Source organism: Salvelinus namaycush, chromosome 13 (genome assembly GCF_016432855.1).
Source record: "Salvelinus namaycush isolate Seneca chromosome 13, SaNama_1.0, whole genome shotgun sequence".
Classification (NCBI taxonomy): Eukaryota; Metazoa; Chordata; class Actinopteri; order Salmoniformes; family Salmonidae; genus Salvelinus; species Salvelinus namaycush.
In genome coordinates, this window is record NC_052319.1 from 29,465,912 (window position 1) to 29,492,118 (window position 26,207).

Sequence of the window (26,207 nt, forward strand, 5' to 3'; positions counted from 1 at the left end):
CATTAAATCCCCTCACATAGAAATATCATACTCCTCAAGATGGTCAAAATAAGGCTTCCAAACTTTATCAAACACATCCATTCTCTGCACAACCTTATAAAACACTGAATCTAGTGGAATGTAACTACAACTCAGGAGGCTGCTGTGGGGAGGACATCTCATAATAATGTCTGGAAGGGAGCAAATAGAATTGCATCAAACACATGAAAACCATGTTTTGGGTGTATTTGATACCATTTCACCGATTCCACCCCAGCCATTACCACAAGCCCGTCCTCCCCAATTAAGGTGCCACCAACCTCCTGTGAACTACATAGTTCAGCCCTCCAGTTTGTTATTGAAGGTGAGTATGATGCTTTCCAAATGATAGCTATACATTTTGGTGCGGCAATTAGACCTAGGTTACAAAACTTTCCTTGATATTGGTCACCAATATTTACCTTTCCCAACAGAGATAGTCGTGGAGATGGATGGATATACATTCCTAAACACAATGATGTGATAGCACAGACATTATCCCAAAATGGTGTCAGTTTGTCACAGGTCCACAGCATATGTAATAGGGTTCGTTTTAGTTTTTTGCATCTCCAACAGAGATATGACATTTCTGGGTGCATTACATGCATTCTGTCAGGAATGTAGTAAATCCTATGGATTATCTTTAGTTGCAATCATTTATGTCTAATTGTAACAGTGTTACATCCGTCCCTGTCCTCGCCCAACCTGGGCTTGAACCAGGGACCCTCTGAACACATCAACAACTGCCCACCACGAAACTTCATTACCTATCGCTCCACAAAAGCTGTGGCTTTTGCAGAGCAAAGGAAACAGAAGTTACGAATGTAACTATGGTTCTACGAATACCTGGAGGTCATCACTACTTCCCGCCTTTCCAGAATTGATCCGAGAGGGACATCTGTAGTCAGGTAGGTTCTCTTCCTCCACAGCTGCAGAGTAGAGTAGCACACACTTGTCACCCAGATTTTGGTGTTTCTGTCCCGCTTGGAGTCCAAGCGGAGGTCGTTGAACCACACGTGGTGGTCTTAAAGACAGCAGGCCTAACAGTGTCACCATGGAGGCCGCCGCGTGCATGCCCATCAATTGTTGGAACGTTCGTACCTTCACCAACGCGTTCAACTGGAATTGTTGCAGAAGAAAAATAATGATGTCCATGATAAAATAATTTATATGTTTAAAGAAAATGATTAAATAATTCCACTCTGAAACCATGTAATTGTATGAAATTTATTAGAATCATAAAACTATAATCTGATGATGTGTGTAGTTTTAGTCAGAATTAGAACAAGGACCTTTTGTTCCTTTTTAGTTGGTAAGCAGGGTGCAAGTGGGAAACAAATGATAAGAGGAGCTATCGACAGACAAGTTGTACTACTTTGTTCCTTACAGGACATTCTGTCTCCACCCGTGGAGGGGAGAAACTGTTAGGCTTGCAGAAAATTATGAAACGTGTTGCAAATTAACAATGTATCTGTATAGTGGAAAAACACAGACTGTCTGAGCAAGGCGTAGCTTAAGATTTGAACTTGTATGTATGTGCGTAAGATACCTACTGTTTGTGTGTGAAGGTATGTGCGTAAGGAGCCAGTATAAAATTGATGTTTTTGTACAATGGACTAGAACGTTCTCGTGAATAAACATTTTGACTATTGTAAGCTGAGACTCTTGTCTGCTTCATTCAACCAGAATCTTACAAACTCTGGGTTGCAGACTGAGTAGATTAATTGAAGTTTATGAACATTGATAACAAAATTACCATAACAGTCCACTCACATGCCCTCATAGTGCGGGAGTTCAGAGCCATGCCAATAAAGGTGACCTTTTTTTTTTCTTTTTTTTTTTTTAATCCCTTTTTCTCCCCAATTTTCGTGGTATCCAATCGCTAGTAATTACTATCTTGTCTCATCGCTACAACTCCCGTACGGGCTCGGGAGAGACGAAGGTCGAAAGCCATGCGTCCTCCGAAGCACAACCCAACCAAGCCGCACTGCTTCTTAACACAGCGCGCCTCCAACCCGGAAGCCAGCCGCACCAATGTGTCGGAGGAAACACTGTGTACCTGGCCCCCTTGGTTAGCGCGCACTGCGCCCGGCCCGCCACAGGAGTCGCTGGAGCGCGATGAGACAAGGATATCCCTACCGGCCAAACCCTCCCTAACCCGGACGACGCTATGCCAATTGTGCGTCGCCCCACGGACCTCCCGGTCGCGGCCGGCTGCGACAGAGCCTGGGCGCGAACCCAGAGACTCTGGTGGCGCAGTTAGCACTGCGATGCAGTGCCCTAGACCACTGCGCCACCCGGGAGGCTAAAGGTGACCTTTTGGCTTGGTGTGAAGTTACTCTTCGTTGTTCACGGTAAGACCCAGTGCGGTCAGCGCTGTGCTCTCGGCTGCACATTCGCGAGAGGGGGCTTAGATAAGCCAGTCATCGAGGTAAGGAAGGATCTTGATCCCCTGTAAGTGGAGGGAGCTCAGGGCTGCGCTCACGCATCTTGTGAAGACACGAGGAGCCAGGGAGAGGCCGAAGGGTAATACCGTGAACTGATATGCCTGGCCTTGGAAGGCAAACCACAGAAAATGCTTCATCCCTGTCTGGGGCTGGCAAGCACCTGAGTTAGGCTGGTGTTAGAGCCAAGGGCGTGTATAGGGCTGGGCCGAATGAGAGCAGCCAGGTTCACCCGTGTCAGGCCTCCCTTTGACACGACTCTGTGATGCCTCGTTTTTGGGCTGTGGGATCCATAGCAGTGTAGCCTGACTCAGCTGTGGTCGATGGCCCGCTCATCCACAGGGCCAAAGAGCTGTCCGGGGACCACTGTTAGCTTTCTCAGCATCCGTCTGGAGTCACCGGACATTGGGGCTTTGGCGAGCCAGACCTGATGACGAGTCACAACTACGGTGGACATCCGTCTGCCTAGCTCTCTGGTTATAACGCAAACGCTTGAAGAGATGCGCCTTTAAGGTTTCTGAGGTCGAGGTCTGCATGCCGGCTGGAGCATTCTGTTCTGAGGGTCATCAAGCTCTAGCCTAGCTAAGGCCGCACACAGGACAGCACATAGTGAGGCAGAGCTTTCTTCTGACTCTGTGTGATCAGAGCCTCGGAATGACTCCTCTGACCAATCTTTAGCGTTGAAACTGAATGGGTCCACAACACTGGTTGGCACCCCCTTCGCCATGTTGGGCGTGTCATCATCCTGGTCACTAAAGTGCCGGTTGGATGCCCGAGTGGAGAGCAGTTCATCATCACGGCTATCTGAGTCCTATGTCGCGTCCCATATGCTGGAGGGAGTGCTAGAGGGCCCTGACTAGGGGGCTTGAAGGAACGCAAAATAGTTTTTGCTGCTCTATCTCAGAGGATAAGGAATCAACCTTTCTAGTGAGGCTTTCAACTTTATCACCAGGGTGCCGCCATGGGTTTTGTGGGCTTTCCCTCTTTTGGTGGCCCTGGATAGATCCTGCTGGTAAATTATCTGTGAAAACCAGGCCCTCAACTCTGGCTAGCCGCGCTTCCCTCACTTTCATAAGGCAGGATGGCACAGTTAATGCAAGTCTCAGAAAGGGCCTCACGCAGGTGGCCAACGCCTAGGCAGGCAGGGCACAGGTCATGACCATCTTCTACTTGTAATTCAGCTCCACAAGAGAAGCAGCCATGCATAGCCAGCATCATGGAGATAAGGTGTTCTCTCAGCTCAGAATGTAAAAGAAAAATTATTTTACAAATAAATATTTCTTATGCAATATACAAATTAATCAAATTAACTGATCTAATAGTAACCGGTGACTGTATTACAACAGCTACCACAATAGACAGCTACAATAATCTGGCGGGAGTTGTACAGCCCCGCAAAATAATTTTGGGTGAGCCTAGCTCCGACCACAGGGCTGGAGCAGGAAAGATATAATGTTTAAACGTAGGCTTATTTATGCGAAACACGCACATATGGCCGTTGATTAGTAAGCCAAGCTGACAACACACAGTGGCAGCAAGGTTGAGTTGGTAAACTAGCTACAGTTGAAGTCGGAAGATTACATACACTTAGGTTGGAGTCATTCAAACTCGTTTTTCAACCACTCCACAAATTTCTTGTTAACAAACTATAGTTTTGACAAGGAGGTTAGGACATCTACTTTGTGCATGACACAAGTAATTTTTCCAACAATTGTTTACAGACAGATTATTTAACTTGTAATTCACCTTATCACAATTCCAGTGGGTCAGAAGTTTACATACACTAAGTTGACTGTGCCTTTGAACAGCTTGGAAAATTCCAGAAAATGATGTCATGGCTTTAGAAGCTTCTGATAGGCTAATTGACATAATTTGAGTCAATTGGAGGTGTACCTGTGGATGTATTTCAAGGCCTACCTTCAAACTCAGTGCCTCTTTGCTTGACATCATGGGAAAATCAAAAGATATCAGCCAAGACCTCAGAAAAAAAATTGTAGACCTCCACAAGTCTGGTTCATCCTTGGGAGCAATTTCCAAATGCTTGAAGGTACCACGTTCATCTGTACAAACAATAGTACGCAAGTATAAACACCATGGGACCACACAGTTGTCATACCTCTCAGGAAGGAGACGTGTTCTGTCTCCTAGAGATGAACATACTTTGGTGCGAAAAGTGCGAATCAATCCCAGAACAACAGCAAAGGACCTTGTGAAGATGCTGGAGGAAACCGGTACAAAAGTATCTATATCCACAGTAAAACGAGTCCTATATCGACATAACCTGAAAGGCCGCTCAGCAAGGAAGAAGCCACTGCTCCAAAACCGCCATGAAAAAGCCAGACTACGGTTTGCAACTGCACATGGGGACAAAGAATGAACTTTTTGGAGAAATGTCCTCTGGTCTGATGAAACAAAAATAGAACTGTTTGGCCATAATGACCGTCGTTATGTTTGGAGGAAAAAGGGGGATGCTTGCAAGCCGAAGAACACCATCCCAACCATGAAGCACGGGGGTGGCAGCATCATGTTGTGGGGGTGCTTGCTGCAGGAGTGACTGGTGCACTTCACAAAATAGATGGCATCATGAGGTGGAAAATGATGTGGATATATTGAAGCAACATCTCAAGACATCAGTCAGGAAGTTAAAGCTTGGTCGCAAATGGGTCTTCCAAATGTACAATGACCCCAAGCATACTTCCAAAGTTGTGGCAAAATGGCTTAAGGACAACAAAGTCAAGGTATTGGAGTGGCCATCACAAAGCCCTGACCTCAATCCTATAGAAAATGTGTGGGCAGAACTGAAAAAGCTTGTGCGAGCAAGGAGGCCTACAAACCTGACTCAGTTACACCAGCTCTATCAGGAGGAATAGGCCAAAATTCACCCAACTTATTGTGGGAAGCTTGTGGAAGGCTACCTGAAACGTTTGACCCAAGTTAAACAATTTAAAGGCAATGCTACCAAATACTAATTGAGTGTATGTAAACTCCTGACCCACTGGGAATGTGATGAAAGAAATAAAAGCTGAAATAAATAATTATCTTCGCTCTTATTCTGACATTTCACATTCTTAAAATAAAGTGGTGATCCTCTGACCTAAGGCAGGGAATTTTTACTGGGATTAAATGTTAGGAATTGTGAAAAACTGAGTTTAAATGTATTTGGCTAAGGTGTATGTAAACTTCCGACTTCAACTGTAGCTAGCTTGTAGCGTGCTAGTAATACCTGGAGAGAGGGATGCCTCAGGGAGGCAGTCCAAATCTAACGTCATATAGCTGGCTAGGCTAACAGCCTTCCTAGACACGGTTATCTACTTAAAGGTCTCAGAGCAAGTGACGTCACTGATTGAAACACCACTAGCACCATTTCACACAGGTTACATAAGGATGTACGAGCAAATATGAACATTTTCACATATCTGTGACATAGCTCTCTTCAATTTCTTCCTTGAGATCAGTTTCCCATTTTTCTTGATAGCTTCTGAGCTATCAGGTGGAGATTCAATCAACTCTTGATAGAACTTGGCAATCAACTTCTTTGGTGTTGCAGGTTCTTTCATTATTTTTTCAATGTTACATGCTTTAGGTTCATCCAGATTCTGTTGAAGCGATTGAATAAGATTTTTTAGTCGTAAGAAATTAAGGAAATTGATATTGGATAAACCACATTTTTCTTGTTAATGATTGAATGACAGAGCCATCATAGTACATATGCTCAACATTCAAATCAAATACAATTTTATTGGTCACATACACATGGTTAGCAGATGTTAATGCAAGTGTAGCGAAATGCTTGTGCTTCTAGTTCCGACCATGCAGTAATATCTAACAAGTAGTCTAACAATTTCACAACAACTACCTTATACACACAAGTGTAAAGGAATATATAAGAATATGTACATATAAATATATGGAGGAGCGATGGTCGTGCAGCTTAGGCAAGATGCAGTGGATGCCACTTTGGAGCCAGGGCGTGGTTGCATAAAACATCTTACATCAAAATGTCCTTAACCTTAAGGTTTTTTAAGGCAAATTCCTAATTAAATATGGAAGGTGCACAATCCATGGCCAGAAAGCAAGCTAGCTGTTTTTAACCAGGCAAGTCAGTTAATTCTTATTTACAATGACTGTCTACCCCGGTCAAACCCTAACCCAGACGATGCTGGGCCAATTATGCATGCCATATAGGACTCCCATCCACAGCCAGTTGGAATCGAACCAGGGTCTGTTGTGACGCCTCCAGCATTGAGATGCAGTGCCTTAGACCGCTGCACTACTCGGGAGCCCTAGCTACCTTCTCTGTAAATTAGCTTGACGTGCTAGAAAGTAATAGCAATGAGTTGAGAAAAAAAGTAACTAAAAGAAACGGGTTTTATTAACTGGGTTATAAACTCTGTGGTGTTAGGCCTCACCTAGTAGACTGTCGTGTGTCCACCAATCGCGATAATGTGGTCATGCTTTTAAAAAAATGTTTATTTATTCAAAATACAGGTCAACAATTTACATTCTTACATCATACAAAACAGAACGCAGGTATTAACGAGAAAATACTGAAACAAACAAAAAATAACAAAAAATAAACAATTCTAGTGCAATTGTAATCACTCTGAAAAAATCTTATTGTAATGATTTAGGAAAATGTTATTCTTGTTATTGTTCACAAGGGTTAATGTTTTAATAAAATAGTTCAATTCAAAAAAAAAAAAATTGGTATATAATTTTGGAATTTTTGTTTGTGTATGAAGTATTTGGCAAAATTCACAATCATTTCAGTGGTCTTGTTATCATTGCAATAGTAACATAGTATATCTTTCATGTCAAAAACATAGGTAGTGTTCATAATGGTAAATAAGTATTTTGCAAGGTTTTCCTATCAAAAATATTTTGATTTGACGGCTTGCACATGCGCAGTTCGGCGCAAGACGACCGTTAGACCTGAAGACGTTTTTCTGCGCATGAGCTTAGCTAGCCAACGTAGCCATGACATGACCTACAACCGTGATCGGGGAGTTATATTGGAGAAGCAGTTTCTACCTTTCTGCGGTATCACAGTACTTTCAAGACAACCGGGAACTCATTAAGTCAGTGATCTTCAGGTTGGAAAGTCGGAGCTCTAGAAAGATGCCCTAGTTTCCGACTTGGAATTCCGAGTTGGATGACCGTTCAAAACGATTTTTCTCTCGTTCTTTTCCGAATTCCCAGTTGTTTTGAACGCGGCATTAGTCAAGAAACCTGCCTATTTTCCTCGAAAATACGAAATGTAATGATTCCAAAGCTATACGATATTACAGAGAACAAGTTAATTATCTCACATCTCGGAAAAGATTTGTAATGTTTCTTGTTGAGTAAATTCATGCTAATGTTTTTTTTTACTTTAGCTATCGCCCAATTGACTCCCATTCACTCCTTGAAGAGCGCGCGTTTCCCAAAATCGCCCAAAATGCACCGCGCGTCCCATTGACAACGCATGGGCAACGTACACAATGGGGGTTGGGGTTTTCCATCTCCTCAAAAGTATCTCTGGCCCGATCGGGGATTTCTATTGGAGAAGCAGTTTAGACATCTTCATACTAAAGCATATTTTTTGTCTACTCCGTTATTTCTGGTCTGTGGACTCCAGTGGTGTTCTAGGACTGTACGAAGGGTCTTCAAAAGGAATTTTAAATCATGTCTGAGGTATGTATCGAATTTGTATTGTTTTGGGTATTATATTGTAGTTACCATAATCAATGATGACATGCATAGCTATATTATTATGTTGATTTTCAGTTTCAATGTTTTCGCTAACATGTGTCAACTTGGCTTTGTCAGCTAACATTACCGTTAGCACTGTTAACGTAATTGTGTTTAGCTATCTAATAAATAAGCTATAACAAAATAGTATTATTGTTTTAGCCAACCTGCTTTGAATTTAGCATAACTAATTCTAAGGAGCTGGCACTTGACTTGGCTCCACTAGTTGATCCGGTCAGTCTTGTATCAAGTTTGAATTAAACTCCGCTAACTCGTTTATTGCCTTTTTTAAAACGGAGCCATTCCCATGCTCCCACCCGATGAAACGACCCCGTTTAATTTGTTTGCCAGCTCAATGTCTGATTTCACTTCCAAACCAGGGGATTGCGTTTGCCACAACTGTCACCCTGCTTTAAGGGTGTGGAGCGGCTTTCGACATAGCCAAAGGCGATGATTGTGTGTGGACTAAAAACACGCTCCTGGGTTGTATATCATTGCTTGCCTATATATTATCCTGGTGAGAAGAAGCATGTTAAAGTTATTATAGCAAACGTTGACCAGCGTATAGCTTGTTTGGAGTGTTGGCGTTTTGCTCAATTATTTCATCATAACAGGATAACTCTAGGCAAGAAGCGCCCTGAACGAAGGTTTTGAGGCCAGTTTCTATGTTCTGCCATTCTGGGCTCAAGTTGCTCAATATATAATGTCATCATGACTTTGATGCGGTTTTACTGCCTGTAGGCTAAGAAAAATGGACCCAGATGAGATCAAAGTTCAATTTATGCCAGCACTGACTCTATCAATTGCTCCAGTGATTATCTAGCTCAGGGATGGGCAACTGGCGGCCCACGGACCGCCCCTCGGATCGATCCTCCTTCCAAGTTAGAATAGTACACTAAACAAACATAAACGCAACATGTGAAATAAAAGATCCCATAAATTGTTCATATGCACAAAAAACGTATTTATCTCAAATTTTGTTAACAAATTTGTTTACATCCCTGTTAGTGAGCATTTTGACTTTGCCAAGGTAGTCCATCCACCTGACAGGTTTGGCATATCAAGAAGCTGATTAAACAGCATGATCATTACACAGGTGCACCTTCTTCTGGGGACAATAAAAGACCACTCTAAAATGTGTAGTTTTGTCACACAACACAATGCCATAGATGTCTCAAGTTTTGAGGGAGCGTGCAATTGGCATGCTGACTGCAGAAATGTCCACCAGAACTGTTGCCAGATAATTTAATGTTAGTTTCTCTAATCATAAGCCACCTCCAATGTTGTTTTAGAGAATTTGGCAGTACATCCAACTGGCCTCAACTTCAGACCACGTGTAACCACACCATCCCAGGATCTCCACAAACCGTCTTCTTCACCTGCGAGATGGTCTGAGATGAGCCACTCGGAGAGCTGATGAAACTGTGTGTTTGTACAAACAAACAATTTCTGCACAAACTGTCAAACAGTCTCAGGGAAGCTCATCTGCATGCTCGTCGTCCTCACCAGGGTCTTGACGTGACTGCATTTCAGCATCGTAACCGACTTCAGTGGGCAAATGCTCACCTTCGATGGCCACTGGCATGCTGGAGAAGCGTGCTCTTCACAGATTAATCCTGGTTTAAACTTTACTGGGCAGATGGCAGACAGCGTGTATGGTGTCGTGTGGGTGATAGGTTTGCATCGTTGTGAACAGAGTGCCCAATGGTGGCGGTGGGGTTATAGTTTAGGCAGGCATAAGCTACGGACAACAAACACAACTGCATTTTATCGATATCAATTTGAATGCACAGAGATACCATGATGAGATCTTGAGGCCCATTGTCGTGCCATTCATACACCGCCATCACCTCATGTTTCAGCATGATAATGCACTGCCCCATGTTGCAAGGATCTGTACACAATTCCTGGAATCTGAAAATGACCTAGTTCTTCCATGGCCTGCATACTCACCAGACATGTCACCCGTTGAGCATGTTTGGGATGCTCTGGGTTGATGTGTACAACAGCTTGTTCCAGTTTTAGCCAATATCCAGTAACTTCACACAGCCATTAAAGAGGAGTGGGACACAATTCCATAGGCCACAATCAAGTCTGATCAACTCTATGCAAAGGAGATGTGCCGCGCTGCATAACGCAAATGGTGGTCACACCAGATACTGACTGGTTTTCTGATCAATGCACTTACCCATGAGCAACTGCGGACCCTCATGATGAGTTCAGATTTTTTGTGGCCCCACCCCCATCAAAGTTGCTTATCCCTGATCTAGCTTAACCCTTTTCAGACATAGATCTGCTCATTCTACTGTAAGGTTGCTGCCATTTTCTAATGACACTGTACAGGAACCTGTCCATCATATAACGTATTTAACTTGGGAGCAGCAATTTTCATGTGCATGTTTAGCTGACTTTAACTGCATATTTTGCTTCCCCTCCATCCAGGCAGATTTTGATAAGGCTGCAGAGGAGGTGAAGCAGCTGAAGGCTAAGCCAGCAGATGCGGAGATGCTCAGGGTCTACGCTCTGTTCAAACAGGCCAAAGTGGGCGACGTCAACACCAGTAAGCCAGTCGGCGTCCTTACTGTGCTTTGTGATACCCCTCCATTCTAGAAGTCTCATTGTATAGTCTGTTGATTGTGTGTGTTTTTCTTTGTTTCTGAAGCTCGTCCTGGGATGCTGGATTTCACTGGGAAAGCCAAGTGGGACGCCTGGGAGAAGGAGAAAGGTGTGTTTCCTGTAGTCCTTCCTCATTTAGCCTGTAGAGAGCACTGCTCAAATAAAATCAAACTTTATTTGCCACATGCGCTGAATACAACAAGTGTAGACTTTACCGTGAAATGCTTACTTACAAGCCCTTAACCAACAGTGCAGTTCAAGAAGAAGAAAATATTTACAAAGTAGGCTCAAATAAAAAGTAATAATAAAAAGTAACACAATAACAATAACGAGGCTATTTACAGGGGGCACCGGTACCAAGTCAGTGTGCGGGGGTACAGGCTAGTTGAGGTAATGTGTACATGTAGGTGGGGCGAAGTGACTATGCATCGATAGCAAACAAACAGCAAGTAGCAGCAGTGTACAAGAGGGGGGTCAATGTAAATTGTCCGGTGGCAATTTTTATGAATTGCTTGGGGGTAGAAGCTGTTGAGGAGCCTTTTGGTCCTAGACTTGGCACTCCGGTACCGCTTGCCGTACAGTAGCAGAGAAAACAGTCTATAACTTGGGGGACTGGAGTCTCTGACAATTTTATGAGCTTTCCTCTGACACCGCCTATTATATAGGTCCTGGATGGCAGGAAGCTTGGCCCCAGTGATGTACTGGGCCGTTTGCACTACCCTCTGTAGCGCCTTACGGTCAGATGCCGAGCAGTTGCCATACCAGGCAGTGATGCAACCGGTCAGGATGCTCTCGATGGTGCAGCTGTAGAACCTTTTGAGGATCTGGGGGCCCATGACAAATCTTTTCAGTCTCCTGAGGGGGGAAAAGGTTTTGTCGTGCCCTCTTCACGACTGTCTTGGTGTGTTTGGACCATGATAGTTTGTTGGTGATGTGGACACCAAGGAATTTGAAACTCTCGACCCGCTCCACTACAGCCCCGTCGATGTTAATGGTGGCCTGTTTGGCCCGCCTTTTCCTGAAGTCCACGATCATCTCCTTTGTCTTGCTCACATTGAGGGAGAGGTTGTTGTCCTGGCACCACACGGCCAGGTCTCTGACCTCCTCCCTATAGGCCGTCTCATCGTTGTCAGTGGTCAGGCCTACCACTGTTGTGTCGTCAGCAAACTTAATGATGATGTTGGAGTCGTGTTTGGCCACGCAGTCGTGGGTGAACAGGGAATACAGGAGGGACCTAAGTACACACCCCTGAGGGGCCCCAGTGATAAGGATCAGCGTGGCAGACGTGTTGTTGCCTACTCTTACCACCTGGGGGCGGCCCGTCAGGAAGTCCAGGATCCAGTTGCAGAGGGAGGTGTTTAGTCCCAGAGTCCTTAGCTTAGTGATGAGCTTCACCTAAATTGGGATGAGTGTTACACAGCTGTGGATCTCCTCAGCTCAATGCATTTACACTGTCATAAAGTATACTGGTTGAGACAGACAGTTCTTAAACAGTAACTCATTGTTAAATAAATGTGTTTTCCTTTTCTTACTTGACTCCCATAGGGAAGAGCAAAGAGGATGCCAGGAAGGAGTACATTGCCTTGGTAGAGGAACTGAAAGGGAAGTACGGAGTCTAATAAATGACTGACTGACCGGGCCGACCGCTGGCAGTGTAGAACCTTGACCTCTGTGGTCAGCCCACACCTCGTCCCTGTGAGGTGCCTTAATCCCAACGAGTATGCCCTTTTCTACAAGACCTGGGGAAAATGCATATGTCAAATCCTTTGTAATTCTAGCGGTGCACTTGGTTTAGCTGAAGTAACTTGGTTTAGCTGAGGTATGTGCAAGGGTGGTTGGAGTTTGCATTTGTTGGACTATTCAAATGGTTCCATTGTACAGAACTACCTAAATCAAGCACACTTCAAATGACATATGCGTTTTACCCAGGAATGTTTGCTACTGTGCATTGCACTAAGAATACAGGAGCAACAAGCCGCCGCTACGTACAGAGACAAACCGTCCTCCACCATCAACTTCCTAGTGAATGTTCTCAACTGGTTGTTCAGCCCACAACCTCCATAAAGTTTACATTTGTTTTAACTTTTCTGTTGTCAAGCTTGGTTATTTTATGAGAGGAGATTATATAATTTGCCTTGCATCACATACTCAGTAAACCACAAAATGTACACTTTGTCACTCACAACTGTGCCCCTTTGCACATTGAAAACATTTGTATATTCAGAAAATGTATAAGGGTCAAAGACATATAAGGTTTTCAAAGTAGCAAAAAAATAAAACAGCAATCACAATTCCTTAAAAGGCTTTTTTTATGTTCAGTGGAGTGTTACCTATGCTGTTATATTCAAGAATAAAGCCTATAATTTTTTATTGTGATTCATATGAATGTACCCTAGTAAAATGTAATTCAGTAAAACACTTAAGTGTTTTAAAAAAATAAATAAAAAATCTTTATAATCACAAGGTTATATATCCATGCTTAGACTGGTAGGAATATAACTACCCAGAAAAAAAAATCATTTTATTTTGAATACCACATATTTGATGTGTCACGGGTACAACTCAAAATTTGTTGAAGGTTTCTAACAAAAACTTTTTGCCTTACACTGAAAAAAATTCAAAAATCTATGAAAATATCTTTCACTTCATCCTATGAGATTTGTTTTGTCTCTGAGTCAACAAAACAAAGTTATTGTATTTTAATATAAAATACTGGTGTTATACTGTATGACACTATTTTGTTACACTGAATGACACTTTGCACAAACATGGTACATGCATTGCTTGTTCTTGAGATCACATAATGGAAGATAGTAACTCGGAAACGCTTGAGGTTTTCAGCAACCCGCTCTGGCTCAACCTGTCAACTAAGTATTTCACATTCTCGTGATAGAGACACGCACAGGTGTTGTGGTCATGTGCCTTCGGCTTTGTAATGTAAAATGGCCGCAGTTGTAAAAACTGTATGACAGTGAGTGTCCCACCCACCTCTGAATTGTACTCTGCATGGAGTTCTTTTAAAGATTTCATGAGTATGCGCCTCTGAACCTTCTTCATTTGCGTGACCGTGTCTATCTTCCCTGAGAGAAGGCAACTATTTTCATCTCCACTGAGAAATGCAATGACCTTTTCCTCACTAAAGATATATATTTTTTCCCTCGTGGCCTGTATTTTTAACTTGGATTGCGTTTTAATTTATTTGACCTTTGCATGCCCTTTTGTAATTTGTTGCTTTTTTGTTGTGATTGTTTTAGTTGCATTTCCAGTTGAAGAATTTTCTTTAGTTTTTGTATTTCCTTTTGCAGCCGCTTACAACACTTTGATACCCTTTTCACTTTTTCTGGAGTGGAGGAAGCAAGTGGTTGCTCCAGTGTTTGAGATTGAGGCTCAAGGGATTGCTCTAGTTCTGAAGTCAAGGACTCAGATGGTTGTTCTAGCTCTGGAGGTGCAAATTCATGTTGTACTTTTTCAAGTTGTTCAGGGGGCTGCTCAAAAGCGTTTCCGTCAGTGGATACTGGAGTTAAATTCATCACCACATTAATTTGTTAGATTTTTTTCAGTGCTCCTCCTCTTATTTAATCTCAATTTTTCCCTCTTTTTTTCAGCATCAGATTGTGTTATTGTATGGATTGGTGGATGATCAGGATTGACATCCTTCTTTCTTCTCTGATAGCTAAAAAACGAAAATGTAATAGTTATGACACTGGCACAGAATAGGATTTGCATCCATTAAATGTTATTAGTAGTCTATTAATAGTAGGCTATACAATGATAACACTTAATCAAAGTTTAAAAGTTAAATCAACTCCCTCTCCCTTTCTCAAACATGTTTTGTTACTAATTCATTGCTAATGTTAATAATAATCACTTTACTATAATCTGCGGCAGCACTTGACGTTGCATTAAATTGCATTATTACACGATTATTACATGATAGTTAATGTTGTAATTATGCATTGTTACATTGTAACTGGTCAATTTCTATAGGTACACAAATACAATTTCAAGATACCTACACAAAATAGCTACATCAAACTACTTCAATTCAAACTTGTACAGTCTTGATTTTTCATAAAGTGCCCCAAATGTGAAGCAGCTAATAACTAATATAATTCACAATCCATTTGTATTCCATAATTATGTGTGTGTGTAATATTATATTAACTAATATAATCCATCAGTTAACTACAGTGTAATAGTGCAACTTAATGTTGCGTTAACCACCCAGCTTTATATCCTATTATATCCTATTCTGTTGCTGACAGTAGCATGAAACCATGAAAACAATACCTTGCTTGTCTTCTGGCTAGTCTTTCCTCCCTAGCAACTGGATCTGCGTTAATCTTTAGTCTGTGCCGTGCAGCCCTCTCCTTATTAGACAACGGCATCTACAGTATAAAGATAATGTGCCTTGAAATACCTTAAAATGCCATAAAATAGTTTAAAATTATAATATTCAGTATGCATACAACAAGTAAATATGAATTGCATGATTAAATGTTGTAAACTAGTGAAAACATGGGATAGCAAAGCTACTGTTATTCAGCATAACGGGTGACATTGTGGTATAAACATGAAACTTTTGGACAAAAGCATGATACAGAAGGACAGATTTCATACATAAACATATTTAACAGGCAGTTCCTTGGCCACCAATATAAAGTAATGACCTTGACCTATAAAGATTATTCTTACTTTTCATATTGAATATAGCTTTTTATAAAATAATAACATTAAAATTATGTTTTCTGTGTTGTACTGAAGGACATGCATTTTTGTTACAAAGGTTACTAGAGGGTGAAAAGGTGAAATCATCAAATATTTCAGAGAGATTTACTCACCTCATCACATTGATAGATGGTCTTCAATGGGTCTTTTTTGTGATGTCACACACTGTCTCATGATTACCATCATGTGAAATGCTTAAAAATTGCTTTTTATCTTTGTTATACTGAATGACATTGATGAAGCACAAAAGTCCGGACAAAAGTTATTCAAGTTTTAAAATATTTTTTAGATACAGTATGTTGCCCATTATTCTATATATTGTTGCAAACACTAACACAATTATGCCATGGGTGTTCATTTATATTTTTAGGATGAATTTCTACGTTTTAAAAACACTTTTGTCATTAGAATTTTAACCTGGTCAGTTACACTGAAGGACATTTTGACAATTAGAAGCTCAATAACTCCCTTAATTTAATAGTTTGCAACACAAATATTTCTGGGTCAAAAGAAGGGTAAGAGTTGAGTGATTTAATATTATATTTATACATATTTATCTTTTTATGTTAAATGAATGGCCTTCGAACACCAAATGTACACGTCTCGTCTTTGACCCATAAACTCAGAAATCAAGAAGAATACTTTGTCAATTTTCCAGGTAGTTTTTTTCCACCTCGCACCATGTCCCAGGGCCAATGGTCACTGAGAAACAACACTTGGCACTTGTAGCTTATCGTTTCTTGCATAATGCATCTGGCAGTTTCACAAGATCATTATACTTTTTGTAGCAATGATTAGCTCATATTAGTTCAGGAGGCATATTGAGCTTTGCACTGCTTTCTCACAGTTTGAGACAACATTTCTCAGTAGAGAAGAGTTGTTCATGCAATAATTGGGTAAGCCTACATGTATATATTAGTAATAGTGTGGGATTAGTAATCTCAACAATGGGTAGGCCTACATGTATATATTAGTAATAGTGTGGGATTAGTAATCTCAACAATGGGTAGGCCTACATGTATAAATTAGTAATGGTGTGGGATTGGGAATCTCAACAATGGGTAGGTCTACATGTATATATTAGTAATGGTGTGGGATTGGGAATCTCAACAATGGGTAGGCCTACATGTATAAATTAGTAATGGTGTGGGATTGGGAATCTCAACAATGGGTAGGCCTACATGTATATATTAGTAATGGTGTGGGATTGGGAATCTCAACAATGGCCATACTCGCGGCGTATAAATCTCTGTGCTGTCATGGAAGGAACATTCTTCCTTCCTGTCTGCTTCTCCTGGCGATAGCAGAGTATCCCGTAACCAGACTTCTAATAACTACAGGGGGGAGAGTCAATCAATTCTGTCTGATATTTGAAGTGAACACATCTTTTCCGCTGCCAGTTTTGCCTCTCGGTCAAGTGGAGTACAACACCATGACCGCTATTCAGATAAAGGTAACTAGTCATGTTTTTTTTAATTATAATGACTGTTGTTAGATTTGCTTGTAAATCATATACATGCTTCTAAATAAGTAGGATACATCTGTTTTTGCCAGATTGTCAATGGTATCATGTCCATGATGTTTATTTCTTCAGTGATATTCAGTGTTCTGTCATTACCGATGTGGTTGCTTGTGTTAGTGCATTAGCATTGAAACAACAGACTCAGAGACTTTCTCTCATACATTCATTTTATGATCACCTCATTCCAACTCTCTCACATAGCCCACATAATCCTCTCAGGACCTCCCTGCTCTCTGTTTTGATGTTCCCAAACCTTTACTCTTTGTGTGATGTGTGACAGATTTATTTGAGTGAATAATCAATTAAGAAAAACTCAGTAGACAAATATGTCAATGAAATATAGGCAGATGGGCTATCAAGGAGCTGACGCAAGTCACACTAACACAATAGCCTGTTATTTGTTCCCTTATATGCTTACAGTCTTAATTCACATGAATGAATGCACCCATTGTATTCTACACAGCTGGATCTGCTACTCAAGCCCAAGTTTCTTCTTAATCTACTGATTCAAACTCTGCTGGAGAGCAGCTTTACCAAGGTTACTGGGTTCGGGACTCCAGATAGATTTACTTACAGTGGAGTTTAAGAATATGTCCCTGTGGTCACATATTGCCCTGTGTCTTTGTCTCTGTCCAAGTCACACAGGTCGGTACTGTACTCTGTACCTGCATAATTTGAATCCCCAAATTCACTAAATCCCCTTTCTGTAGGCCCCAGTAGGAGCACCCCGACAGAGGAAGGCCCGGCCTCTCTTCCTGGAGGTGTTGCCCCGCAGCCTGATCATCCTCTGCACGGCCCTGGCCATTGTCCTCTCCTCCATAGCTGTGTGCGATGGACACCGGTTGCTGGCGGGCCTGGAGGCAGTGGTGGAACAAACAGCCTCACCTAACTGCACCACCCACCTAGGTGTATCTGGGGTGGCGGTGGGCCTGGGCCTGGGTCACTCTATGGTCTTCCTGGCTGTGGCGGGAGCTATCTTTGGCCTGGAGTTGCTGGTCATATCGCAGGTGAGTGAGGACCGGGACTCAGGCTGGCAGTGGGGCCTGGGGTCAGCTCTGGTGCTTGTGGCGGCGGCGCTGTCGGCAGGGGGAGTGGTGGTGTTGGTGTCTCTGCTCCGGCAGCAGGCCTCTCCTTTGGGCTTCACCCTTACCTTCTGGTGCCAGTTTACCGCAGTCTTCCTGCTCTTCCTCAACGGCATGGCAGCGCCACATCCATCACATGGCCCTGCAGGCACCACCTAGAGGCCGCCTGGGGAAATGCTAGAGGTGAAAGAGCACAAGGAGTCCAGCAGTGTCCAGCTACAGCAGTACGGCAGAAGGCATTTTCATGTTCCAAACACGCAGACGTCCCAGGAACAGTGATTTCCTGTTGGGATTAGGTTTAGGGTTACGCCCAGGGTTGAGGACTGTGGAGTATAGTGGACATCAGGACATCTCTGCATCCATGGGTGTCAGTGCCTGAGATGTCACAGGGTCTATTGGAATGAATCAGCTGTGTGTATGAATCCCTCAAGGCCTTGTGCATGTGCAGCTTGTTAATAGCACATACTGGGAACAGTAAACAACGACGTCTGCCTGTCTATATGCAGTCAAATCATCTTCATTGTTTTGTGGAAATACAGCTCTGGATTGTGTAGATTTTTTTTTTTTTACAACATATGTTTTTCTTAGTTACACTGAGCGTAGTAACTAATGTGTAACTTCCTTTTAACCCCTTGGCCTCATAGCTACAGGATGTATGCCAGTGGTAACGGATTAAACAGCCCAGTAAGAGATAGGAAGGATAATGACTTTTGAATTACATTTATGACATTTATTGTGAGAGTTGATCTTCTCATTGCCATCAAGTCGTACCATCATTGATCCTGTGTGAAGCACACGTAATATAACTAACATAGCATGGTTAAATTGATTCTAGGAACTGTCACCAACACATTCACACAAATTCCTTTAAACTTTACAACAGCTCTTGTATTCATGGTTAAACATACACATATCGTATGTAACACTTGGAATATACATGTTAGAAAGCCAATAAATAAAATTAAGCATGTCCACATGGTCCTTTAGAATACCTGGTCATATTGACAATTGTACAATAGGTAGGTGCAGGCACGAGTCTCTTTCATTCCTGATAGTCATGCAGTGTGTGTGCCATGCGTGCCTGCAGGTGAGGATGAGGAAAGGTCAGAATAGCAAACCCATGCACAGAAAGGTTGTCAGCGTTTTGACCCCACAACCAAAGATCCAGTCCTGTCACTAAATGCCATGCCGGTCAAAGATCATATACACTCAACAGAAAAAAAAGAAAAGGAGGCCTCATCCTTCAAGAGTCAAACAGGAATGTCAGAATGTCACAGATAGACTGTGGAACACACATGGCACCTATCCATTGACAAAGCCTCGTAGGTACAGTATAGGTAGTGAGGAGTGACTGGATGTGCTACACCAGACTAGAATGGCGTGTGGAGGGTCCCCGGGTCAGGAAGGAGACCTGGGTATGGGCCCCTACACTCTGACTCATGGAGCCATGTTGGCACCTGGCCTCCCCAGGTAGATGCTGCTTTAGCCTCCATCGCCTCCACCTCCTCTGAACCTCATACTGAACCTGGGGATAGGGTGTCAAAGGTCAACAGCCAGGGTCAGCCAATCCCCTCTCTCTATCCTCAATAATCTACTACTGGACATTGACTGTGTGGTTGTCAACTTACCTCTCCATTCAGAAAACAGTATAGAACTGCTACTACAAACCCCTAGAATAGGACAGAGCACAGACAAAGGGTTAAGTAAACTAAACTAAATGTGCGGAAAATAGCATAGCGGTTAAAGTGTTGAGCTAGTAACCGAAAGGTCGCTGGTTCGCACACCCTAGCTGACAAGGTGAAAATCTGTTGATGTAACCCTAATTTTCTCCAGGGGTGCCATACTACTATGACTGACCCTATAAAACAACACATTTCACTGCACCTATCTGGTGTGTGACAATAAAACATATTTTTTTACTCACTGTATACCAAAAAGTAGATACACTGAAAGTTTGTAGCAGGGATGTACTGTATGTACAGTACAGTACAATACAGGTACTACAGTACCTGAGTGGAAGCAAAAGCCAGCTCGATAAAGTTCCATATTTCACTGACTTTATGTGGGAGGAATGCAAAGAGGACGTAGTGCAAACCAAAGAGAGATACCAGGAGAACGGTGGACTTAGCAAGCCTCCTGAAAATAAATATTTACAAGTACATAAGATATCATCAACATGACAAAAGTGTTTTGTTCTGTAGGTATTAAATAGCTTTTGGTCAAAAATAATAATATGTAACTCACCTATACTGGTTCAACTCATTTCTATGCATTTCCTGGGTCCTCAACTTGGCCACCAGGATTCTTATGATACTCAGAAAAAACAGCAAGTTAACCTGCGTAAGAGACAGATTTTGAGTGAGGTGCTGACTAACAGAAAATCACAAATTAGCTTATGGGGTCAAAGGTTATGGCAGAACTCACAACGATGAAGAGGAGAACAGGAACTCTGAGAATCCACCAGATCCCCTCGTGTCCCCTCCTCTCCCAGCACCTTTAAAACCAGGGGGAGAGAGAATACACACACACTCTATATGTGTGGAGCATGTAAGCATTATTACATAGATACTTGAATACAGACATAACCTACCCTTCATTCTCCCGGGTATATTTTGCCAAACTCCAGGCTACTATAACGACCATTGGGGAACCTGTAGAGGCAAACAGTCAGACAATGGAATAGGAAAAGACAGAAAATAGATGATGTCAGAGCTCCCAGACAGTCCAATTGAGTGGGCAGATGTACATAGCCAAAATCAATGGTATAATCTTTTACTTTAGCAAACTTGTACTTCAGTCTTGTTAATTTAAGTTTGCTAAAGTAAAACAGGCTTACCCCAGCCCAGGACGATGTACCACCTGAGGTGCCTCTTCTGGGAGAAGAGGGAGACACTGACCAGGCTGTACAGGTAGTGTCCCTCGGCCAGCAGCCAGCTGTAGTTGGCCATGATGCAGTAGTTGGAGAACGTTGTTGCAATCTTACAGCTGACCTGTGGAGGGCGACAGAGGACCGAGACAGGCAGGAGGATAAGTCAACTCAACCGGAAGGAAGGGGAGGACGTGAGTGAGCCTTGTCTTCTTCTTCTAAGGGGTTTCTATATATAGATGAATGTTATATGATTAATGCATGTAGGTAATAAAATTGAGATTGCAAGCGTGATTTGAAGTTTTTGTATTGATTGACTGGCTGATTGAACATAATTATGGTCTGATTGTCTGGTTTAGTAATTGGGTGATTGACTGGGTGGCAGTCAGTGATTAGGAGTCACTGGGTAATAAATGTTATGAAGGGATTAATAGTGATTGGTAGTAGGCACCGGATAGGAGTCACAGTGGAAGTGGTCATCAGAGGCGAAGAGCACAGCATCTCTGATGAAGATGAAGGTGGCTCGGAGGATGAAGGAGAGAAACAGTTGGATGTGGACGTAGTTACGGGTGCAGTGGAGCCTCCTTGGGGGAAGACCAAGGACACAGAGAGATAGAATAAAATACATATATTCATAATTTCATCCATTGACCCTTGTACATGCAGTGGACACAGTGAAGACAGCAGATTAAGATAAACAGTTGACATAGACAAGCAATTTAGACAAATGGAGAAGTGGTCAAAGTCATTCCTAATGTTAAGGGATGAGCAGAACAATGTATGATCTACTACAAGTATAAATCACTTGGACGGCCCCCAACTATACTCACCTGAACAGACAGAGTGTGGCAGTGGCGATGGTAAGAGACGCAGTAGAGATAGCATAGCCCACCGAGTACATGACTTGCACATAGAGGAAGTACCCATTGGACCTGGGTGCCTGGGGAAGCAGAAACAACACTGTTCATCCAAAAGGGCATATTATAAGCACTTTGAGTTTATGAATGTATGAGTTGGGACTTTTTCAGTCAGAGAGAGCGATTGAAATAGAGAAAGAGAGTCAGCGAGAGAGAGGGAAAGGGAAAGGGGGATACCTAGTCAGAGTGAGAGAGAGAGAAAGAAAGAAAGAAAGAGATGTGTAAGGGTGGACAGAGTGTCCTGGCCTAACAGAAAAAGAGAGAGTGGGGGTTTGGACCATGTCGTTACTATCTGTCTCTTAAATCACTGTAGTTAAGCACTGCTGTCCACCCAGCAGGAAGACCACTCGGAACAGACTGGGAAGAGGAGTTCTGAGCAGAACCAGAACATTTCACACTATGATTTACTCTTTTATTCCACCTGCAACTAGTCCAAATACAACACTCGGTCATAATCTGTTCCTAAATTACTACAAATAATAATAATAGGTTTATTTCACCCCAGGACACTGAAATGTTATAAATCAAATCAAATCATAGGTTTTATTGTGCACCCATATCCACTGACTCTCGCCCAGGCTGATGATATTGCCAAAAAGACATGCACCACTGTAGAAGAACTGAGTGCCAGCCTATCAAAATGCTTAACCTATACAGTATTTTCAGTGAACAGATCCTAAGGGAGGAAAAACACGATATGAGGTCATTAAAGAGTATTGGGACTTAGCACACCTGTGGATTCACATCATTCCTGAGGGGCATATCCCACAGAATTCTGCTTATATCACGCTATACCACAATAAACATAAAGTTCAAATGCAGAGACTCCGAGATCATTGAGCACTTTTGAAGTGACAGGTTGGCGCGAAATCCATAGCCTATCTCCTCTGCACTGTATCAGCATAAAATAATGGCCTTCTAGCAGTCATTAGGACAAAGATTCAGCAGGAGGCAGGCAGGTAGAGGTGCAAATGAGTGTTAGATTTATTTACACAGCGCTGGTATTTCAAAGATGACGGTGAAATTTACAAATAGGCCAGGCTATACAAAGTTCTGACTTCAAAATGGCAGCATTCTAAAGCAAAAGCCTCTCATCAGGCAAAACCTATCTTAACCAATAAAGCACAGGTGGGGTCTACCAGGCTCAGATACAGCCTCCCCTTGAGTTACCCAACATTTAACTAACTAGAACATGCCCAACCTGTCACTCAATAATTTGAACTGCTATTTTTATATAGAGACATAAAACTAAAACTGAACTGAGGGGCTAAGCCGCCTTTAGCCGCCTCGTGGAACCAGGTACGAATCACATCATCCTACCTCAAAAGGGAAGGTGAGGGTCTCAAAGGCATACTCGCAGGCTATCTCATGTGGAGGAAACGGTTCAGTCCAGCCGTGCTCTGTGCAGTTCCTGTATACTCTGCCTGTGAGAGGAGAGAACACTGGTTTGCTAAAGAATAGATCTAAATAACGTTATTTTACAATCTTGACCATTACCCATCATTGCAACCGCTTTTTCCCGCTGGGATACTGTTTATCCTGTAATAATGCCTAAACTACACAGGCATTACATAATACCTGACATACAAAAGCCATTTACAATCATCAACCTTGAATATGGATGTGTCTGATGATGTTCTAATGTGTAACTGTTAAGGTGTCCTTGGAATGCTTAGTCATGTATGTGGGCATACCTGTGGTGCGGAGGAATCTGGGACATGGCTGTGACACAGTCTCTCCCACATCAGCATGAGGCCAGCAGTTCAGGTGGTCCCACAAACCTCGGCACTCTACAGGAGACATAATGGGTGTCATCCACAGGTATTCTAAAGGTTCTCTTCATTCATTCCACAAGGGAGGCTGAACAATTCCATCGCTCTCACAGTATACCACAAATCCTGACACATTTGGCTGCCAGCACAATATGCCTCTTGTTACTGTTATAGGAAGTCCCTTTCTAAAATCACCATCCATTTGCCAAATCACCTTGGCTTGTCTGGCAGCCCTTAGGCCCAGGTACCATATGGGCTGTGGAAGTGGAAGAGATAGAAAAGGACAGGTGTTCTATCTGTCTCTCTCGGGACGGCAGGTAGCCTGGCGGGTGGGAGCGTTGGACCAGTAAACCGAAAGGTTGCTGGATCGAATCTCCGAGCTGACAAGGTCGTTCTGCTCTGAGCAAGGAAGTTAACCCACTGTTCCCCGTCTGCCGAAGACGTGGCTGTCGATTAAGGCAGCCCTCTGCACCTCTCTGACTCAGAGGGGATGGATTAAACGCAGAAGACACATTTCAATTGAATGCATTCAGTTGTACAACTGACTTGGTATCGCTCTCTTAGTCTGTCTGTCCAATGTTTTATCTAATTGTTTTCTTCCTAAAGCCAATCTGAGGGCAAATCATACTCTTTCGCCAAATGGAATATCTGAAATGTCAATTGTGTGATAGTGCTAACCACTTCAATCAACCATTTGCATTGTATTTCTCACAGCCTTCTCTCCTTCTCACCAGCAGGAAACCATGGTAACATGAGGTTTTCAGCATCCTAAATCCAATAAGCCAATGTGTTATGCTACTAGCCTTAAAATAAAGGGTAAAAGAACATTGCTTCGCCTCCCATATTAATGACCCCGGGGCTCCCAGCACAGATATGTGTTTATCAGGGCACTAAGACCACCAGATTCCACATATAGCAGAGGAGAGAAGCGTTTGGCTGATCTGGTTACCAGAGTAGACTCACTGCTGCCTCCAAAACTCTCCATCACTCTCCATCACCACTCCCTCTTCATTGGACGTGATTTGTGGTGTACGGATGTGCTGTTATCTAAGCTGTTTTCCTGGCCCCTCTTTGAACTTTTCTTCCTCTGTGTAGATTACATTAATGGCTAAACATGATGCCCATAGAATGACTGACTTGCCTGGTTGTTGAGAGTCAGCCTGGCTGATGTTGATCTTGAACAGATCCTTGAAGCAGCTCAACTCATCTTGGAGTAAGATGTAGTCCGGGTCACATTCTGGAGGAATGGCCTTCACCTTCAAACATGATTTTAAACGGCATCGCATTCTGTGTTGTAGTATATTTCTTTCGATTTAGAAAGGGTATAGCCATATGCCTTTATCAAAATGTGCTGCATGCCATTCTCTCGCCCTAAACTAAACTTTTAAAAATACAATGAATAATATTTTGCATTTTCAGAGGAATTTATGTTGAGACAGCGACAATTATAGTTTAGGCTACTATCATTTTCCATTTCATGATCATGATATATACACACATCCATTCATTATCAAATAATTAGGAGGAATTGGAGCACATTTGAATATCACTCACATTGGAAGAGAAGTCGAGAAGAGCTGCTATAAACACAAACCTATGCAATTGTCTGTTTATCCTCATTGCAGCTATGGTATTGCCAAGACAAACTGAGAAATAAAATAAACAAATATACATATATATATACGGAATCCGCTAGGAGGGACAATTCAGGTGCGCAATGGTAACCTGGACAAAAATATATCAATAGAAAATTCCAGGAATATTACTTGACCGAAGCAGAGAGTTATTCGGTGCCTAAGTCCTGAAAGCAGGTGACAGTGTCTTGTCCTGGTTATCTCAACCCTGATTTACACAAAACTGTAAACTTCAGATGCAGCGTAAAATAGATAATCCCTTTTCTGTAGACCCCGCCTACTGCTCACTGCGCGCGGCTGTCACTGTCTGGTCACATCCATTTAGGATAGAGGTTTTATCTTACCTGGAAATTGCTAAATTCTAAATATTTGAATTTCCAAATTGTATAATTCGTTTTATCCTACCAGAGTTGTAGTTTATATACATTCTAAAGAACTGTTTCTGTCTCTGGCATATTAATTTCATCTCATGTGAACATTCAAATAAATCCTGAAAGTAAACTCTCAGTTGACTCTCAGCGCCTGTCCACCGCACTCGAACTCGCTCAAACACACCTTATAGTACCCATACGACACCTCTGAGTGGTGTTTACAAAACACAACAGTGAAGTGTACGGGTAGTAAAAGTGTCACCTGGTATCACATCTCTGCAGTGTTTGCTGTTGTACATGTATGATAAGCAGCACAAGGCTTGCCAGGGGGATAAACAAGCATGTCAGCGTTATCTAGACTCACTGGGTCAATTAAGATCAAATCGATTTTTTTCTGGCCGAATACTGGGGATGGACAGAAGGAACATGGTGCTGGGTGTTTGGTAAAGCTGTGGACCGGTATAAATCAGATCCTTTCAGGGTCTGCCTCCACTCTTAAAGACAGGT

General features: G+C 42.5%; 3 protein-coding genes across 3 annotated transcripts; 2 read left to right on the forward strand and 1 right to left on the reverse strand.

Annotated features, from left to right (window-relative positions):
• Positions 1 to 7,994: 7,994 nt before the first annotated feature.
• On the forward strand, positions 7,995 to 12,894 carry dbi (diazepam binding inhibitor (GABA receptor modulator, acyl-CoA binding protein)). Its single transcript, XM_039007044.1, has 4 exons — positions 7,995 to 8,135; positions 10,635 to 10,752; positions 10,855 to 10,917; positions 12,354 to 12,894. The coding sequence occupies exons 1-4, from the start codon at positions 8,127 to 8,129 to the stop codon at positions 12,425 to 12,427; spliced, it is 264 nt and encodes an 87-aa protein (XP_038862972.1). The 5' UTR covers positions 7,995 to 8,126; the 3' UTR covers positions 12,428 to 12,894.
• A 3,788-nt stretch (positions 12,895 to 16,682) lies between these two features.
• Positions 16,683 to 19,151, forward strand: tmem37 (transmembrane protein 37). Its single transcript, XM_039007045.1, has 2 exons — positions 16,683 to 16,989; positions 17,769 to 19,151. The coding sequence occupies exons 1-2, from the start codon at positions 16,759 to 16,761 to the stop codon at positions 18,297 to 18,299; spliced, it is 762 nt and encodes a 253-aa protein (XP_038862973.1). The 5' UTR covers positions 16,683 to 16,758; the 3' UTR covers positions 18,300 to 19,151.
• A 112-nt stretch (positions 19,152 to 19,263) lies between these two features.
• On the reverse strand, positions 19,264 to 24,981 carry LOC120058077 (secretin receptor). Its single transcript, XM_039006554.1, has 12 exons — positions 24,837 to 24,981; positions 23,618 to 23,713; positions 23,244 to 23,347; positions 21,837 to 21,946; positions 21,458 to 21,590; positions 20,977 to 21,130; positions 20,731 to 20,791; positions 20,565 to 20,634; positions 20,385 to 20,476; positions 20,150 to 20,276; positions 19,769 to 19,810; positions 19,264 to 19,665 (listed from the first exon to the last, which is right to left on the reverse strand). Exons 1-12 carry the CDS (start codon positions 24,979 to 24,981, stop codon positions 19,501 to 19,503), a joined length of 1,299 nt encoding a protein of 432 aa, XP_038862482.1. The 3' UTR covers positions 19,264 to 19,500.
• Between the last annotated feature and the right edge of the window lie 1,226 nt (positions 24,982 to 26,207).

What these genes read in the sequence shown, in the direction of transcription:
- LOC120058077 (XM_039006554.1), bottom strand. Translation starts at nt 24,981, where the DNA reads ATGCGATGCCGTTTAAAATCATGTTTGAAGGTGAAGGCCATTCCTCCA. An exon ending in GTACATCGTCCTGGGCTGGG is followed by an intron (nt 20,792 to 20,976) that starts GTAAGCCTGTTT and finishes TTGCCTCTACAG; the next exon opens with GTTCCCCAATGGTCGTTATA. An exon ending in TGGCTTTTGCTTCCACTCAG is followed by an intron (nt 19,811 to 20,149) that starts GTACTGTAGTAC and finishes GTCCTATTCTAG; the next exon opens with GGGTTTGTAGTAGCAGTTCT.
- dbi (XM_039007044.1), top strand. An exon ending in AGTGGGCGACGTCAACACCA is followed by an intron (nt 10,753 to 10,854) that starts GTAAGCCAGTCG and finishes TTGTTTCTGAAG; the next exon opens with CTCGTCCTGGGATGCTGGAT. An exon ending in CGCCTGGGAGAAGGAGAAAG is followed by an intron (nt 10,918 to 12,353) that starts GTGTGTTTCCTG and finishes TGACTCCCATAG; the next exon opens with GGAAGAGCAAAGAGGATGCC.
- tmem37 (XM_039007045.1), top strand. Translation starts at nt 16,759, where the DNA reads ATGGCCATACTCGCGGCGTATAAATCTCTGTGCTGTCATGGAAGGAAC. An exon ending in TGACCGCTATTCAGATAAAG is followed by an intron (nt 16,990 to 17,768) that starts GTAACTAGTCAT and finishes CCCTTTCTGTAG; the next exon opens with GCCCCAGTAGGAGCACCCCG.